The sequence below is a fragment of the Argiope bruennichi genome, chromosome 10 (genome assembly GCF_947563725.1).
Source record: "Argiope bruennichi chromosome 10, qqArgBrue1.1, whole genome shotgun sequence".
Lineage (NCBI taxonomy): Eukaryota > Metazoa > Arthropoda > Arachnida > Araneae > Araneidae > Argiope > Argiope bruennichi.
In genome coordinates this window covers 11,739,620-11,759,874 of record NC_079160.1, presented here as the reverse complement: position 1 = coordinate 11,759,874, position 20,255 = coordinate 11,739,620, and the positions used below count along the sequence as shown (strand labels likewise).

At 33.1% G+C, this 20,255-nt stretch overlaps 1 protein-coding gene across 1 annotated transcript in view; it reads right to left on the bottom strand.

Moving 5' to 3' along the window:
- LOC129988194 (CD109 antigen-like) overlaps positions 1 to 20,255 on the bottom strand; it is a 164,509-nt gene that overhangs the window by 7,472 nt on the left and 136,782 nt on the right. Inside the window, exons 23-33 of the mRNA XM_056096351.1 lie at positions 19,069 to 19,176; positions 18,289 to 18,417; positions 17,249 to 17,417; positions 15,443 to 15,631; positions 12,464 to 12,542; positions 11,484 to 11,664; positions 9,021 to 9,113; positions 7,275 to 7,461; positions 3,832 to 4,061; positions 2,052 to 2,213; positions 1,785 to 1,978 (exon numbers count right to left, since the gene is read on the bottom strand). Coding sequence (XP_055952326.1) covers positions 1,785 to 1,978; positions 2,052 to 2,213; positions 3,832 to 4,061; positions 7,275 to 7,461; positions 9,021 to 9,113; positions 11,484 to 11,664; positions 12,464 to 12,542; positions 15,443 to 15,631; positions 17,249 to 17,417; positions 18,289 to 18,417; positions 19,069 to 19,176 — 1,721 coding nt within the window. The remainder of the gene's footprint in view (positions 1 to 1,784; positions 1,979 to 2,051; positions 2,214 to 3,831; positions 4,062 to 7,274; positions 7,462 to 9,020; positions 9,114 to 11,483; positions 11,665 to 12,463; positions 12,543 to 15,442; positions 15,632 to 17,248; positions 17,418 to 18,288; positions 18,418 to 19,068; positions 19,177 to 20,255) is intronic.

Sequence of the window (20,255 nt, the reverse complement as noted above, 5' to 3'; positions counted from 1 at the left end):
CTCAAAAACATTTTGAAACAGAGGGGTGAAATCTGATATACGGACTTACGACCAAATTTGTAGATTTTTTAAATCAAATTTTGAACGAAATTCATTCATAGGAATTCTGTCTGTCTAGCTGTACAAATAACCTTGGTTATACAAAACGGAAACAACTAGGTGAATAAAATTTGGTACACAGGCTTTACTTATTAAATTTTGAACCAAATCTGTGACACCGTTGACTCTTTATCGATCTGTGCTTTCGTATGTGTTTGAACTTAATAATTCATAAATGCAATGATTTAATTCAATGAGATTCAGTATGTCAGCTTGAGACTACATATTTGATGTCAATCAGTCGGCAAAAAGACATCCAAAATATATTCTTACAATAAATTCAATAAAAATGATAGATTTAAACCAAATATTTATATTTCGTTAACTATAGTATGTTAGTGCCATACAAAATATTCGCGGTCTAATCTAATGCCTACAATTTTATGCGGGAGGAGGGGAGAAGGGTAAGAAAGAGAAAGCTTCGGTGAAATCGCTACCTCTGAATGAAATTACATCTATCACACTATGATCCCAATAACAGAAAAAGAGATACTGACTTGAATTTAGGTATGTGGCCTTTTCACTGAATTTGCAGAGTTCTGTCAAATTTTGGGTGGGCATTTTGGTTTGGTTTAGCGTTAAAGACAAATAGTATATTCATCCTCCCATATAAAGATACTCCACAAAAATGCAAAAGGAGGAAATTAAACATGCAGGTTTAATATCAATATTGTAAATCTGCTTCAAACTGGTAATACAATCCATCAAAAGTCATCATTAGTCGTCATATTCGCAATGAAATAAAAGCGTTGGTTCGATCTGCATGAAACTCTGGATCCAAATAAGCAATTTCCGACGGAAAGAAAACCACCCAAATTCTGTGTTCTTCACAAAAATTTGTTTTTTTTTTTTTATAAATTTAATACTTTCCTTTTGCTTCAAGAAACATTAACAACCGAAAAAAAACTTTTCTGGAGCAAGACAATGATTCCGCAATTTACAAAACTTTACCGATGCCACAAATCGCTATCAGTGTTAAATGTATTTAAATCCAATAATAAAACTTTTCTTATTCATTTAAGTTCCAGCTTCATGAGGAATTGATTTCAAGTTTTAAAAGTTTTACTAACATAATGAATGTGAAAGGTGGAAAGTGTCACGGATGGAGAGATGCGGTGAAAATTGTAGATAGGTTCTTATCCGACTATAAAAGTGAAAAATTTTGGACACAGATTGATTGAAATTCATGATTAACTAGCAGTTTGTTCTCCCCTAGAACTGTTCACACATATGACTCGTTTAGAATAAAGATTTGCAATTCATAGAAGAAAATCGAAAATATAACAAAAAATTTGTAACAAATCTACAATTTACATATATTGAATATATTAAATTAGTAATGTTTTTAAGTTATGACTATACAAACCAACAAAAGGTCAGTTTATGAAAGGATTTGGTCCACAATATGATACAAATCTGTAATTCAGATTAGAGATCGTTTTGCCTAATTTCATACATCTAGCAAGTTATGCTTTTCAATGATCGCGTTTACAGAAGATATATTAACAAAAACAGTTTCTTTCTAGTTCAAGAATGTCTGAAAATATGGGGACTGGTCAAAATCTCAAAGTCCAAATTTTTGATGATTCCAATGCATTCTTTCACCATATTTTGTATATCAGAAAGAAAACAAAAGACCCCCCCCCCCCTTCCTTTCAAAAGTAAGATTATAACCAAAGTCTTACCTCTGACAAGATCGTAATTTGATGTGTGAATTATTTCTTCCCGAGTATGATACCGTTACATCTAAGTTGAAAGCAGACAGGGGAGGAGGCGTCAGGAGTTGCTGCCTATCCACATTGTAATCGACAGACAGCTGTACCAAAGCGACACCAGTACCTTGGGCCTTTACCACTGCGGTACCACATGCACGGGGTATCTGAAGACAGAAAAAATATTAGTATCTTATAGTCAAAAACGCGGGCAAAAGTTGCGAATATAGAAATACTCACTTGAATCGTCTGTAACTGAGACAAATTGTTCTCATCTATCTGCACATGTTGAGAGTATCCGGGAACGGAAGGGAGTTCTACAGTTACGGTTACATCCAATCCATTCTGAGGACGGTTCTGTGCAGCGTATGCCATCAATGCCTGAAGAGCTACGATCGTATCCTGGAATCAGATCACATTACTCAATTAAAAAAAAAAATTGTTCAGAAAAACTGGCTCGCAAGAAAAAAACAAAAACAAACAAACAAACAAAAAAACAATAACCCTGCACAGTATTTAAAATACAGTATGTATTTTTTTTCCGAAGTGTATTTATTCAGTATTCAGTCAGTATTTGCATACTGACCATGTCTACCAATTCTGAAGCACATGCTGAAAACTCTTTAGATATATATCTTTCAGAATAGCATCTACCTTCCTCAAAAGAGATGCGTGAATTTAATTTATAATCTTAAAGTTCCAAATGCCAGATAATTACTTTGTTCTTCATATACAACAATAAACAACTACGCAGTATCATGCAAGATAATTCGAGAAATAATGTATATTTTATGATAAATGTAATAAACTGTGTGTGATTATTAATAATTACCGATGATTATTCGTAATCAACAGTGTTTATTATTGATAATCATCAATAAGTTTATTGGTAATTATACATAGTTATCAGTAAATACACATAATCAACGATTAATCACATTTACCATAATATGTATCTAACGAAACCATCCTGAGTGCCATTTATTCTAATTTTTCCATGAGGATTGACTCAACCCGAAAGATGTAAAACCTTTTGATGACCCTCACCCACCTAAGAAAGAGAAATCCAAAGACGAATTAAGAATGTGGTTTCTATCTTCTAACAAGCCGATCAAGGTTACATAATGCATGTTTACATAATGGGGAAGTCAACCAACTGACTCTCCGACTCGTCACTAAGGCACACGGATTTAAACCATAAGGCTGAATGACCGGACAGCCGCAACAGCAACACCGGCGGGAACTGTGGTTGAGTCCTAAGGGCCATCACCGGCCAAGATACAACCCTCCCCGAAGGAAGTACGTCCCGTCATCGATAGGAGGAGTCAGATCCACCACCTATTTGTGTACTCTCCAGGGTGGCGAGATCCAACCATCATGCCGGAAGCATCTCATCCTCATTCCGAGGTGCCCCCCCGGGGGGATACATAATGGGGAAAAATAATATCACATATGCTAGCTGACACCTGCATCATGGTAATGCGCAGTCATATTTCCACGGTTTCCGAACAGTATTGAGTTCAACACAAAAATAAATACGTGCAGTATTATCTAAGAAGTGCGCATTTAACTCCGTATAACTACTATTTTCTTCGCCTGAAATTAGAATTATAAGGCAAGATACTTAATTAGTCACTCCCTGTTTTGGACAAGGCAGAGGCGGTTCAACGGACGATGATATGTGTTGTAACAGGTGATTCAGAACTGGTAAATTTGCTATGTTGTGAATATGCAACTCGAAGGCATTCGAAGAAAAAAGATTATACAAAGTTGTTCAAAACCTAATGTATTTTATGATTAATAACTATATATATATTTTCTGTTTCGACATGACCTCGAATGACTTCACCTGAAATATATGAAATCAGTTTCTGGATATGTGCATATGTTCATTATGAAAAATTGTAAAATGCCACATTTCAGTATTAAAAGCAACCAGCATTGGACTACTCTTAACACTATTTCAATTATTGAATTCATTCTGCTTTAATAACCATGCATTGCACTGAAAATTCCTCACCTGTGTAGAGGCCCAGCCGTGATCCGTGGATCTATGGATGTTGATCCAGTGAACGATCTCCCTTTGTATGACAGCCTGCCTCTTGATGTGCGTGAGCAGGGCATAGGCCGTCGTTTCGACGTTCAGGGCATCATATTTGGGCGTCAGACGAGGTAACAGGTGGGGGCGGTTGCTATCGATGCGAATTAACGGCGGAGGCACTGCCTCTCGTCCCCAATAATGAAGACCGGCTGGAAAGCGAAAAAGTTTATTAATTAAAATGGTTCCATTTAACTCTACACTGACGGTTTGCTGAGATATTCAGACGATTTTCCTTCGTCGATAGAGAGGACCGATGTCGAATACTAGGCTGGTTTGGAACAGAGATAGTAATTTAAAGATGAAAGAATGGATCATTTTTTGCTGGAACCATATTTATTCTAATGGACAAGACAACTACCTTTCGATCGAGCAATACTGCTTATTTAAAGTGACGTGGGAAATAATTAACCTATAAAAGAAGGGAAATCTTACGATGAAGAACTTAAGAGACAATAAATCAAAGTCTTTCATTAGCTTGTTTATAGCTTCGAACAACGGAACATGAAAGACAGTCTAAATTGGGAGATTCCAATTCATGTTTTATGCTTTTGGAATAATTTAATTTCATTTTTCATTTTCATACCATAAAATCAACTTTAGAACGTAGCTAGAGAGTTAAATAAATAATCAATTTAATAAAAATTAAAACAGAAAAAATATCTTATTCATAATTTCATAATTTTTTTATTACAAATATTATGCAAACATGCTATAAATCTTCCTCAAATTCATAATCAGGAGCTACAGTTAATAGCAATTGAAATTTAGTTAAGATAATCGATTCTGATAATATTAATGAGTGATATTAAATAATAATAATAAATGATAATAAATGAATAATATTAAAATGAGGCTTTATCGGCGATATCACTCAACTGTACAAAATATGTAAATTTTAGCATATCAAGAAGTCAGAGGAAAATATATTAAAAATTCTAGCTTTTCAAACATAAATTCAAAACAAATTCAATAAAAGTATATAATAAGAACGAAAAAAAGAAATTATTCACTCTAAAATCGGAATATTTTATTTTGATGTGAGTATTCTTTGTTTTCCATATGTTTATTGTATTACGTCTACCAATGCCTTTTATACACAAATTTATGATTTAAGCTACATAATGTAAATAATACAGATATAATAACAACTAATGTTATTAGATTTTATCCTTTCATTATAAAACAATGAAATGCTGTAGCAAAAATATTTTGGATGCACATATTAAGCATATAGAATATGTAAAATAATGTGCTTTTAGAATTCTTTAGATATTTAATTTAATTAATTCTGAGAATTTTTTTAAAATTATAATCTACAAATTTATGCATGAATCCATGCTCACAATATCACTGCAAAGCATTTGAAGCTATAAATCTGCCATAAGTGCCAATGAAAATATGTTGCTTTAGAGAAATCATGCCAAATAAAGTTAAGGAGTATTTTAAATGTGAAAATGTCCATTATTTCTATAATAAGCGCGATATTCAAATGACATATTATAAAAATATGCGATAATTGATGTTTACATTTGCAAAATTTATTTTAAAAATCTTTTGAAAGTTTTATGAAAGTATAGAAGAAACATTTTCATATGCCAGTCTATGTAAGGAATGCAGGGAAAACGCTCAATTTTAAATAAAAAGATAAGATTCCCTTTTAAAAACATTCTGTATCCAAATAAAATAATGAGTAAATGATTTTAATAACTGATTACCAAATTATTCCACGTTTAAATGAAAGAAAATTAAATAAATATAAAGGCTATAAATATATAAATATGTTCAGTGTAAAGTAAGCATTTTTAAAATAGATCTTTTAAAAATTTTGAATTTATCAAGAATGGGAGTCGGAAGGAATTTAAAAAAAAATAAGCATTAGGCGAAAGTAGCTTGAATAGAAAAAAAATTTCAGCCTTATGAAAGAAACTAAAACACTTCACTAGAGTTTTAGAGTGCACTTTATCAACAACAATGCGTGAAAGCGATCGAGTTCGTTTACATAAATTTCCCCATTGTTTGGTTCACAGATTAAGGAAGTAAGAAGAAATTCCACGAACTCACTTAGAGAGTAATGTGGGGTGTGCAAGTCAGGTGGAATATTTTTGAAATGTATTCGGAAGTATTTGAGAAACTACTTGAAAGTGGAAGCACTGAAAAATATACTTAGCTTAGAAAATTCCCCCATTTCTACATAAATATGGATATAACGCTTTAATGACATCGATACGATTCATAGTCTGGTGATGCATCAGTCTCGACAGAATACGGCCACTAGATTCGTATAAACGTAATGAAACGCACATCTTAATCCGTGATACCAATAGAATATACAGGGAAGAATTTCATAATTATAAATCAGTCTAGATGTCGAGAATTACATTTTATTCTTATATATTTGTGAACTCATCAAAAGCAGAGAAAGTATGTTTGACTGCGGAGAACTGAATATATACCAAATCCTGAATATATGAGAAAAGTGACAGGTTTTAATTGTCTAAATATTGATACTTGCTAAAATGTTAAGTATCACTTAGGTTGAAGTCATATTCTAGGCGCAATATGTACGGGGGTAAATTACCTTCCTGCAAGAGTTTTAGGCACCCATTTGTGTTATTTACCATTAGAGAATGGCCCATGGGAAATGGGAAAGATTATATTAGTCTAAATGCCATTAGAACGGTTAATTATAATCATAGATTGAAGTTATATTCTAAATGCAACACAAGCAGGTAAATTGTCTTCCTTCAAAAGTTTCAAGGCAGATAGTACTAGATATACATAAGTGTGTTATGGTTTAAGGAAATATTTCAACGTAAGTTTACTTGCAGTAAGGAAAATTTTACTAAAATACACATCATCCACTTTTAATAGTGCTGGTTAAAAGTACAGTCTGAAAATATAAATGGTAAATTTCCTGTTGAAATTTCTCAGCATGCGACGCCGTAACATATTGACTGACCTGTAGTTCACTAAAAATGATTATGGAATACTGATTATATGAATCATTATAAGAACTAATTATACGAATCATTTATTTAATTAGATGATCCTCTTATTTATTATAGTTAAGAAATAAAAAAGAAGGGACCACTTTATTAGATCGATGATCCCAATATCAAGCGTGAGTCGAGGCAGAAAACGTGTTAAACAATTAACCACAATTTTGGGCAATATTGTGTTCTTCACTGTTGAACAGAAATTGGCAGTTTGCTGACACAATAGCTATAACCGTTTCACACAGGATGGCGTCTATCTTAAGGAATTATATATGGGATTAGAATTAGAACACAGAAGTGAAATTGTCTCTCCAAATTTTCTATATCATAGGTATTGTGCACTGAAATATCATAAGGCAAGCTTACCTGTTTCTCTCATCTTTGCATCCAGAGCATTGAAAGCGGCCTCACCGTCGTCGCTGCCCACCAGGGTCAACGCGTAGGTGACGATGGCGATCTCGTAAGGATCCTTCGCGTCACGCAAAGAATACAATATTTTTTCCAGATAGTGCTGAGCGCTGCGTCGAGCACGCTCCACTGCCGACCCAAGGTCCTACAAAACCAAGAATAACATGTTAGAAAAGTTATTTATTTGCATTAATATTAAATGTTTGCATTAGCAACGTAAAATTTCACTTTTATTTCATATGCACCTGGACATGATGAGAGAATTGAAATTTTTTTTTCGTTAAGGATGATACCGATGATGTACCAATCGCGTTTCTTTCGAATACAAGTTGATACAACTATCATATGATTAAAACATCAGAATTTCACAGCCTCCATTGCAGAATTTATTCTGTACGTCTTTAAATCGTATTTAAACAGTTTGTTCTCCTCATTATATTCTATCAACTAATCTGTCATTTCTAAATTTACTGTAAATGTGAAAGAAAAATATTTGGAAACTTTGCCTACGGTAGAAAAGAAAAATATTAGGTATGCTGAAGTGTAAAGAATAGGATTACGTCTATTCTATTCATCTGAAACAAGACATTTGCCTGCACATTGCTTGTGACCTTGAGGGTCAATACTAATAAGGCCAGAGGATTCTGCACAGATTTTAGTTCAGACGAATCCAGTTTCCTTTGGTACTTTGCGCTCACTTGTCAAAGCTAAACCATTGAGCTTAAAGTAATTAGATAAGGAGTTGCATGCGAACTGTATAGTTGATATTTGAGGATTTTCCATTCTTTTTTTTTTTTTGCCAACAGGCTAAGATTTTATCTACAAGTGGTCCGGCATTTTCCCTTTATTTCTGTATTTAGATTTTAGAAATACGTTGTAATACTGTCGAGGGTCTACTGTTTGTTCCAATCAACTGAATAGATGCCTTTCTTTGTCGGAAAAATAAAATGAGTACCCAATTCGCAACCAACATGATAGAATTATTATTATTTTTTAATCTGGAAAACCAGAACACCTCTGCTCCATGTACTTCTGGAAAATAATTTTTCCTCTAAAATCACCGGTAGACTAAAAGACTTTTTTTTCTTCATTTCGACATATCTTAAATGTGTATATAATGTTTTGAGTTTGAATTATGCACTCTTTTAATCTCTGATATAAATAAGGTGAACATAAGAAGCGGATAAAAATGAAAGTAACAGTCCGATGAAAAGGTTATTCTAATTCATGTAATGTTAGGACACATGTCTTTATATTTACGGAGATTATGTCGAGAAATAAATAAAGATATGTTAATTTTGTAAAATATAAAATAATGTTTTGAATTATAATTGCCAGGGTAATTTTCTTTTAAACCTACTAAATATGATTCGCAGCGGAAAGATCATATACATTCCGACGCCGATTATCCTCGCTACACCACCGAATGTACATTCACTTATGAATAAAAAAAGTTTCATTCTTTTTTTATTCATAAAGGAGACTGAATTAAACGTCATTCTCCTTTTCTTATCTAAAAAGAAGTTCATTTTTTTCACATTTCAAAGCTAAAAAGTCAAGAAAATTACTTTTATTTAGAACACTTTACTTATTTAGTTATGATAGTTAAGGATATTCTTCTATTTTTTCCAGATGTTCAAAACTCTTAACTATATATATATATAAACATGCTTAAACATGCTTGATATTAATTCACGAACTCACCCCGCCAATATCGCTGACTTCTGCCAAAGTGATGAGCACATGCGCAGTCAGGGAGATATTGCGGTACTTTACGGGATCCTTCAAACGACTCGACTGAAAGAAACAAATGTCACAGGGTAAGTATATTAAAATAAGGAAAATGTTCAATAATATGCAGTTCCTTTTTTTTTATTTGTTTGGATTTCTGATATAAAATACTGATCACTCTTGTTTTTGGCAGTTTAAGAATCTTAATATTTTACACTACAAGAAACCCACTAATGACGTTATGTGTTAGGGCAAGTGATGAGAAAGGAATGAATATTGGAAGAAATAGATCATGAATTCTCTCGTGGTTGAAGTGTAAGAGTGTAAATAGCCTGAAATCCTTTTAACCCTCTCACTACTATTCCGACCCAAACCGGAAGTGCAAACTCTATACTAATGGTCAGGTTTCTTTCCTAAAGGAGTAAAAGCAGGGCATTTTAACTGATAATTTATTTTACATCCTGCACCCCTAGTTGAAACAGAAATCGCCTTAGTATAGAACTTTTTACGACATAATTGGATCGGTTTAGTAGTGTAAGAGTTAAGCTTACAGTTAGTTATAAATGCATTTACTACACGCACACTTACATATTCAACAAGAATTTTCACCTTTGTTTGGAAGAATTAATTTCACCTTTCGTTGTTTAAGAAATTCAAAATTATATAAAAATCTTTTAACCCTGAACACCGATCGTCCTTTTGGTTTGTATCCTTAGTGAATAGGAAATCCCTGATTCGGCATTTAGCAACTGAGACAGATTTTTAAAAATTAATCGATTCGCCGATGTATGAATAGATCTAAGTGTGAAAAAGCAGCAAAGGTTTATAGTCGAAGGTTTGCATTTTATTATATTCTCCCTTCACGGATTAAATTGAAGGTTATTACTAAAGTTCCTTTCATCATTTTTAAAATTTTGTATTCGATATTGCATTTTTTTTTCTGTTTGTGGATCACTATTTATTTTAATCCAGATTTAGTGATTAGCTTTGATCTGAGTGTTCGTGAACGTCATGGACAGAGCAGATCACATTGTGAGGAAGCAAAACTTCTAATGTTATTATATATTAACATTTAAAAAGAGATATGAATATTACTTTTAATTTCATAAGTACTCTTGTCATTGGGCATAAGACCTTTCACTACAATTTCCACTAGTTAATCTGTAACAATCAGATCTGAGATATTGTTAAAAGGATAACATCTTGTCTAGAGAGACACATCTTCTAGTGTAGAAATAAAAGAATATATGGAACAACCAATAAATTTTATACATTTATTTATAAAATTGATAGATAAATAAATTATAATGAAAAAAAAATCAATTATGATTTTAATCGCGCTTAACGAAAGGTTAAGCATTTTGAAAACGACAATTGTCTAAACTTGTTAAACGATTAACTGTTTAAATTTGACATTGGCGTTTTGTTTGAAGCGATATAAAAACCAATTTCGAACTATCCTTGTAATTTTCACAAAAATCGGATTTACACATTAAGACATGACAAGGATGATATCGAATTGACAGTCTGCTCTACTGTGTTCCTAATCTCACCAATGTGAGGACATTTTTGCAATAGCAGTCGTGTAGTACATGTTGCCACATATACGGAACTAACAATCGATGGAAATAATTTCGAAATATTACGTATCATTTACAGACTAGACAAGAAAAAATAATTAAAAAAAAGTGGCCCAAAACGGAAAAGTAAACCCAGTGTCTTTCTTATGATAAAAACAGAGAATTTCACAATATGGAAATTTAAAGCAAAAGGCAATCTGTTAAAAGACATACGTGGATGATTCGCAAGAATTCAGAAAACAGTAACACAATTATTTGGAAAAATAAGCAGATATTCATTAAGCATTGCTTAATGGAATTAACTAATTCGTTCACTGAATCAAGAAATATGAAAACCAAAATAAAAGGTCACACTCAATATGAATTTCATGAAGTAATCTAACATCTACACGTAAAAAAAATTTCGGTAGCGGCGTTTCATTGTGAACTTTGTAATCTTTACGAATTCAGGCAAAACATCTTCAGTAAACATTGGAGGATTGCTAAAACTTGATGTATTCTTGATTTGATATAATTCTTGTCTACAAATAGCCAGTCATACATCACTTAAAAATTTTGTAGCAGTTCCAATGGATCTGCTTCGATCATCCCTCCTGTAACCACGATTTGACACAGACTAATTATCATCTCTTTAGTCACATGAAATAGTGGTTCTCAGGCATGATAATGTGTTTCTGTACGCCATTAAGAATAGGTGTATAGATGTATTCCTTTATGGCATATATTTGGATGAAGGAATTTCAAACGGATTTTACTCGGATTCTATGTCATTGATTACCACATTGAGCTTACTTTCATAAGCTAGTAAGTTAGTATTTGCTCTCTTAAGCTAGTATTTGAATACGAGATTTCTTACTGTTAAGTTCATCTTCCTGTCGTAGGGAAAAGGAGTGGTCTCGCAGAAAGACCCCTCGGCACTCTGCTGCTGGAGCAGCCACCGGATAGCACTCTGGATGACTTTAGGATCGATGGTGATGAAAGGTTCCCATTCTCGGACGATAGCTTGGTGAAATACCCGAGCACAGAATGCAGTCAACCTATGGAACGAAGCAAATTCTTAAATGATAGTAAAATTGTTCAAAATATTGCAAGAATGTATTAGATCTACTTCCAAAAATTGCAGAATACTGAATTGGCGGATAAACTGTATACTACATGTAGATATGTAGGAGCAGTTCTTAAAAAAAGCACAGATTTTTAATGTGAATTTTTTTAAATATAAAATATTTTAACACATAACATTTTTTATTACACGCAATTGTAGTATTAATTAAGATGATGATATCAGTCGCGCCAAACAGTTTTCAATTTCGAATTTCTTAAAAAATAACAGACGGTTCACAGAAACTTATAAAAGAATAGAAAGTTAATTGTTTCCATAATCATTTTCAAAGAAAATAAAAGATTACCACATTTTAAAAGGAAGATAAGCAACTTAAATAAACATTGTATTTTTTTATGCAAAAAATGTTTAAAATATTTATACATCTATATTATTTTCATTCTATTTTAAGGAAAGTCAAACTCTAGAAATAATTTATGTTTGCGAAAAATGAAAACATAATATTAATTCATAACAGAATGAATTATAAATAAAGCTTCATTAAACCCGCACTTATGCTTCATTGTAAGCAAAATTTGAAACTACACTGTTCGGAATAAGGATTTCTATAACATGTAAATCATTTATTTATTATTTACCTTTTATTTTTAAGAACATTGGATGGTAAATTAAAAATTAAAGAATAGAAAAGCAATTGAAGTACAAAATATTTTTAGTTCATTCGTAAAAATATATTTTTAATAAGGGCGTGTAGTTCGATCCCATCCACTCACCAGACACTGGGCGAGGCATTCCATCGGAAAACTGTGAAGGAGCCATCATTCAGTTGGTAACTTAGCTGTCGTTGGTAGCCTGAAAAACAAGATTTATTCGAATGTCATGCCGGCAAAAGGTTTATATATTCGATGCATAATTCAAGTAATAAAATATGCTATTTGTAATGAATCAAGTTTCGTTTTCCAAAAACAAGTAGAGCTAAAAAAATGTGAGGATGAAAAATTTTATTGAAAATTACATTTAATCTTCCACGAGTTCAAAAGATCTTGCATTAAGTTCTTAATCTTTAATAATTTATCGTAATCTTAACAATTTACGGGTACTAAATAAGGTATCAATTAATAAAAGGCAACTGATAAATAAGCGGAAGATGTGGTCCCTATAAATTTTTCTCCCATACCGTCTAATAATAGTATTATCCCTAATATTATCATTTAGCATTTTTACTGAATCACTCTTATCATCCTCAACGAGTTTCTTGGCAATTAATCTTTGGTATGAGGTTAAAAAAAAAAATCGAAAATCGAATTTGTGTTTTAGACGCGTTTCTTCTCAATCGTTTGGAACCAAAATTTTTCACAGAACTTCAGATGGAGTTATAAACTCACACACCAATTTCAATATATTTAAATGAAATCGTTTTTGAGTTATTGATTTACATGATTTCTGAAAGATCAAAGGACGTCCACAATCTCATTGGATTTGACTCAAATTTTGACAGGTGTCTACAATTTAGATGTTAAATATGTGCACAGAATTTTATCTATACAGTTCTTTTCGTTACAGTTCTTTCGTTACCGCTTTTAACTTATATTCGAACAGCCGGAGAGACAGATTTCCGCTGAATAGATTTTGCTCAAAATTTGATAGAAATATATAAATTTAATGTAAAGACCGTATACAAATTTCATAGCAAAATATTTTTGAGTTATTTTTATCACAGATAAACATACAGATGAACACGCATCTTGTAAAAATGTATTTTTTGAACTCGGGAATGTATAACACGTAGAGACTCTTATAACATAAAATATAGACATAACATAAAGTATTCGCAACATAAAATATAGAGTTCGAATTTTTGATATCACAATATTTCTTTATACTTCGTATATAAGAAAATGAAAACTACCCATTAAATTAAAGATATTACCTTCATGCGACTGTTAGGTATGAAGGAAAGAAAAACAATTTGCGAAAAAAAAAGAAGAAGATATATATAGAGGAAGAGAGAGAGAGAGAGGAGGGGGGGGGAGAGACAGAGATAATGCGGCGATGATTTTTGGATACTTAATTGGATTTGTTTCATTTGCAGCATGAAGAATGTAGCAACAGTATTATGTCTTTCTTCTTGCAAGCATTATGAGAACAGTGTTCATAGATATTTAACACTTTCCTTTCCTTCCAACAGCCAGGTGAGCAGCGTTCATTAATACACTCATGTCCATAAATTAAGGATAATTCAGAGTCACGCGGAAATCGAACTCTAAAATACATATATCACCCGTAAAATGACTACACACATCTTCAAAAATCATATGCAAATTGCAGGAAGCCACCAGATGACACCGATAGTTCGTCATAATGACGAGAGTGTAAGAGAGTGATGTATAAGGAATACAGGCAAAGAAGTAAAATTGTTCGTAAGCGCTTTATAAGCCTTTCAGTGCAACAACTGCATAGTTATGACACAAAGAAAGCATTTGAATGATTTTTTACGAGGTGTAGAATTATTGGCCGTCTGGAATGTGGGCGTACCCAGTTGGAAGTGTCCGAGGAACTTGGAATTGCCCAGAGTGTCTTCTCCAGGCTTTGGTAACAATTCCTAGATGATGGTAATGTGAGTCGACGTTACAGCACAAGTCACCCCCGAGTGACAGCGCCGAATGAGGACCGGTATTTGGCAGTTACTGCCAAAAGAAACAGACGGAGCACAGCATCAGACCTGTCTCGTCAGTTCTCTTCAGCCACTGGTACAAGGCAGACCGTGTACAGACATTTAGGGAAGATTGGTCTATATGCTCGTAGGTCTGTCGGATGTGTTCCCCTTACTGCAACTCACTATCGCCTGCGGTTAACCTGGAGTAGAGAGCATGCATTGTGGACACCGCAACAGTGGGAGTGTGTGATGTTTTCCGAAAAGTCCAGGTTTAGCTTGCAGTCTTATTCTCGCCGAATTTTCATATGGAGAGCGCCAGGTACCCCTTACCACCAAGTGAGCATTATTGAACGACACCGTTACGGTGGTGCAGGATTGCTCGTTTGGGGGGGAATTATTCTGGGTGTAATAAAAAAAAAGTGTAAATATTCTTTGTTCATCCTATGGGTTAGATAAATAATTACAAAGGTAGCGGTAGATCTGCTGTTCAAACAGATGAGTTACTTTAATATTTTATTCAAGTTAAATTAACATTCGAAAGTACTGATGCTTTATTTTAAGGAAATCCTATATTTCCTGTTACAGTGAAGGGGAAATGTACATGCCCCAAGGGGTAATGTGGAAAACAGATACCCTGAAGGATAAAGGACATTATAGATGCCCTAATGGGTAAAATGGAATATAGAAAATTCAAGGAGTAATGTCCCAAGGCGTAAAGTAGAATATAGATGGCTCAAGGATTAAAGGGGCATACAGATGTCTGAAGAAGTAAAGGAGAATACAGATGCTTCGAGAGGTAAAGGAGAACACAAATGCCCCAAGAGGTAAAGGGGAATATAGATGTCTCAAGGGTAAAGGAAAATGTAGAAGCCCCAAGCACCCAATCTTGTGGGATGCCACGGTGGCAAGACATGAATGCATATTTGTAGCATTTTACAATTCAAAATGAGAAAGTAGCAAAAAATATTGATATATTCCAGGACATTATATCTGCTGCATAGAATAGGAATACAGGAGGAGAGGGGGAATCATATCTTGAATACCATCTACACTTGCTACCTTACTGATAATTTTGAAAGAATAATAAGGAACTCACCTGCTCTGAGGTGCTTAAAAGTTTCTCTCTCTACTTGGAGGTCATGCTGACCTGTGAGTCTGAGGTAGAGCAAAGTGTAGAGGTTGGCGGCGAAGTTGAACATGTTCTGCTCTCCACACCAATCGGGCTTTTTCAGCATACTTTCGGCATTGAGGGGGATCTTCGGGAAAATAGCACCTATCAAGTCACCTGTATTAAGTAAAAGTAAAAGACGAATGTATAAATATTTATACTATATTAAGTGAGAGTTTCGATATTGTCTTATCACGAAAGAAGCTTTACGGACACATGATTCTCTTTACAGAGAATTATCCGCTGAATAGATACCGAGATAGAGTAAAGAATGTTGTTTAATTACCTAAATTGATAATATATGAAATGATTTGTGAAAAGTATTAATAATCATTATAATGAAAAAGTGTTATTTTGTTTTAAATATTAATTTATAATATTAGAATTTAAATATGCAGATTTATAAATCTTACGAAACTATTCTGATACCTTCAATGCCAGTTTTTTCTTAACATTCAAAACATCAGTCACTACTTCTTTTCTAATAATAACAACGCGTTAAAAGTTAAAAAAACAAGTAAATGAATTTTATATAATAGTGTGATAGTATTTCTATATTTTGGTTCTCTATTAAAAATTGATGCAACTAAATTGTATGTTAAAAAAGAAATAACCAGATTAAGTGAAAAGATAAGACAAAGTAATTTTTCAGAAGCACGACGTTCATTCTCATCTTGCGACACTGGTAAAAAAAAGAAGCGCTTAACAGGATATATTACCACATCCACTGAATTCTGAATTCTCCAGATGTGGCTTCTTTTGATTATTACTTATTTCAGTGGTATGCGAGCAGCTGTTTTCATTCCTATGATGATATTAAAATATTGGATCGATTCATAGATAGTCTCTAAAGTTGTATTGCATTTTCGTTGTAGAATCTACTTATTATAAGAAGATGGAGCAAAAGTAATGGTAAACCATGGTTGTCTCTTTATTGTAATATTTTGAATGATCAATTCGAAGTTATGTTTCACAGTAAAGCAGTATGTCAATAAAAAAATCCTTTCAAATTACTGCACAATCCCAAGATTTCTCTGACCAAAGCTAGAGAGTTATAATGGTCTGGTTATAAACTATTGGTATCTGGACTGGAGGATACCGGTTCCTAAACTAAAATTCGATTATCCATCACATACGTGGATCTGGTGCCAGTGAAACCACACTTCGAAAGTCAACTATTTACCAATAATGTAACCTTCAATGTTAAGCGGGATCTAATACCCTCACATCGTCCACACGTATTCCAAATTTTGAAGTCCATCCCGAAACATTTCTCATGATATTTTCAAATAGTTTCTGAATGGAAATGAACTAAATTGCTAGAATACGAATCCGTTTTAAGAGCCAGATATGACACAGATTTAGAACTAAAAAAGCTGAATTTGGTGGTTAATGTACCAAAACTAAAAACGAAGAAATAAAAAATTGTAGTTGATTGAACAATAAAATGAATGGAATTATACATAAAATATTTCAGATTATGTAGAATTATAACAAATGAAAATGAATCGATTTCAAGAATAATAAAAATTGATTCTGAAAACGCTGAAATTCACATTTTAATGGAATTATAACATGTCTGAAAAATGCAATAAAAGAATCAGTTTATTGGCAATCTAATGATTAATGCACACTTTAGATCAACTGAAATCATCACTTTCTGCTTGTAGAACACAGTTTTTCCACATAACTTTTATAACGTTAAGAAGAAGGTGATGAAAGTCTACCACTTACCCGTGACAGACACCGTCGCTTTATTGGATCCAAAGACATAGTGTCTCTCATACCTCCCAGTTTCAACAGTAGATTCTGTGAGATTGGTATCCATATACTTCATGAGATATGCTCCCTGGGCGAGGTCTAAAAGGACGCTGGTGTGCTTCGATTGAGGAATGCCTTCAGGCTGAAAAATTAATTAAAACTCTCATTTTTATTAGTGTGCATTAAAAATTAGAATTTTTAAAAAATTAATTATTTACAATTTAGTAGTCTTTTATTTATAATTCATTTCTATGAATATTGTGAAATTTTGAAATCTATTTCTTTTTTCAAACTCCGTACCATGAGGTACCGTTTCCAGACTCAACAATTTAATTTAATGAATCGATTAACTGATAAATAATTTCTGAAACAAACAAAATAGTGTACTGTCATACAGAACACACAAATAATATACAATTTTAGCACTTCAGCAAAGAGAAAAGAAAGAAAGAAATAGATGCTCTAGGAGATAAAGCGAAATATTTATGCCCTAAGGGGTAAAAAGGAATATAGATGGACAATGGTTTAAAGGGGCATTCAGGTTTCCTAAGGGTAAAGTAGAACAAAGATGTCCCAAGAAAAGGAAGGGAATATAGATGACCCAAGGGGTAAAGGGAAATATAGAGATGCCCCAAGAAGCAAAAGAAAATATGGATGCCTTACGGTGTAAACAGAAATATATGAGAATTTAAACTGATTAATAATTTCTGAAACAGATAAAAGAGTGTGTCCTTGAAAGCATACAAATAGCGATACATTTCAGAAGTCTAGTACATCAGAAAAACATCAGAAAAAAAGACGAAGAATCGATTACAAAATTCTATCTTTATAAAAATGAAATAAGTCCTTTTTAATAAAAAAAAAAAATCAAGACATTTACAGGAAAAATGACATTTACTGGTTTGAAATGCTTTATAATATGATTCGATTTTTTGCAGCGAGAATGCATATAGATAAATTGGCTCAAGAGTAAAATTATTTTGAACGATTGGAATACATTTTAATTCTCTTACCTGCACCACGAGGGGATTAGTGACGATGTTCTTGAAGGTCTGCGACTTGGCCATTACCGTGACATTGACAACTCCGAGAGTAGTGGCTACAATGGGCATATATACAACAGCAGACCTGCCTGATTTTACCTGAGAAAAACAAAAAATTTCTTTGACCATTTTACAAAGTTATGATCCTTAAGTTTAACAACTTTTTATTTTAAATGTGAATAAAAATAAGAATAAATCAAGCAATAGCGTAATTCCAGAATCAAATGTTCTAAGAAGAAAATGAAACGCTCTTGTGGAGTATAAATGATCCTTTGACCAGATACAAAATTAGCTCTTTGCAAGCAATTCTAAATTTTATATTTTTTATACTCAGGAAAGATTTTATACTCAGTAAATCAGTACTCATTAAATAATACTGTTTAAAATTATAATGAGAATATACACCATATGAAAATGAATTTCATTTTTAAAATATACAACCACCAAAATTCATGTTGTCTATGTTTAAGTCAGCTGAAATGAGCTCCAGTCATTTTTGTTTAATTCAGATGATTTTGTTATTTTTGAAAAAATAATTGTAAATAAAGTCATAAAGAAAGCGCTTTAAGTTATTTTAAATTCGTTACAGGTAATATTATGGCTCTAAAATAAAATGAAATTCCATTAATGGTAGAAAGCGAATGACAGTTAATAGAAATAATACATTGAAATTTATCTGATACAAATTTCAAGCGAAAACTGTAGAGCATTTAGAAATTTAGAAATGAGAGGAAAGATGGCCATACTCACGAATATAAGGTGATGGTGCTCATTTGTGTCGGTTTCTGACTCCGTCTTAGTCACAGTCTCGACGTTCACGAACTGATAGTGCGGCGAACTTCCCAAAATCACCAATGCCTGAGAGGCGAAGAAAAAAAATGTTGAAAAAAATAAATTACAACAATTCAAAAAAGTTTTATGATGCAAACAGGAACAGTACACACAGAGTGTTTCAGACAGACTGTACGGAATTCTTTATTAAGGAGATATATTGCTCAGAAACGAATCAGAATGATAAAACAAGCTTAATATGAGAAAATTTCATTTTCAAGATGAAAAATGATTTATAAAACAACACCATCCTGTGCCCTTAATGCCTATAATGCTGATTTATGTCATCAGTTATTGAGAGATTATACAATAGGACCACAGTCACTATTCTTCTGCATGTTTAGTTCAGAATTGTCTATTTTATAGGCGTTTATCTTACACAGATAGGGATGGATTGATACCCGATTTTGCTGTATAAAATATAAGTGGATAATGATACTCATTTGTACCTGATACACTCGGTAACTGATTATTTTCTCGTCGAAAAGAAACGGGTGGGTATGGATGTCGCATTTGCACTGCGTTGTTGATAATAACACGAATATATTTCCAAATTGGGATTTCATTGATGAGGTATGATGATGATGTTGTGTCCGCGTTACCACAGAAAAGGAAGTGCAGTAGCTTCTGAGTGTAAAGACCGCTGAGAACTCGAGGGCAGATGTCTGACTTCTAGACCAAATGAAGACGACACTCATTACTCGCTTACACAACCCCTTTTTACAGGGGGTTTACCATTTTTACCTCACGGATAGAAGATAGGGAAAGAACAACCATACCCGAACTAGGACTCGAAACGGGGACGCTCAGATATACGGCGAACACGCGCTACCAGGATGCCGGCATTGATGAGGCATGTGTAAAGTATTTAATATCTTGACTTTTTAAAAGCATTGAGGAACAACATTGAGCAAAGGAAAAGAAAGGCTTCTTTGATATAGTGTAGTGTAGTGTCTTTGTGAAGGCGAATATTCTTCAGTGGTATTTGAACCGTTATATGGGGTAAAGGGTAATAGCTGGGAATGAAATATAAATAATTAAAAAAACATTATGCGTGATATTAGAGTAGATGAAGCAGGAGAGTGAACTAGGCTATATATCACATT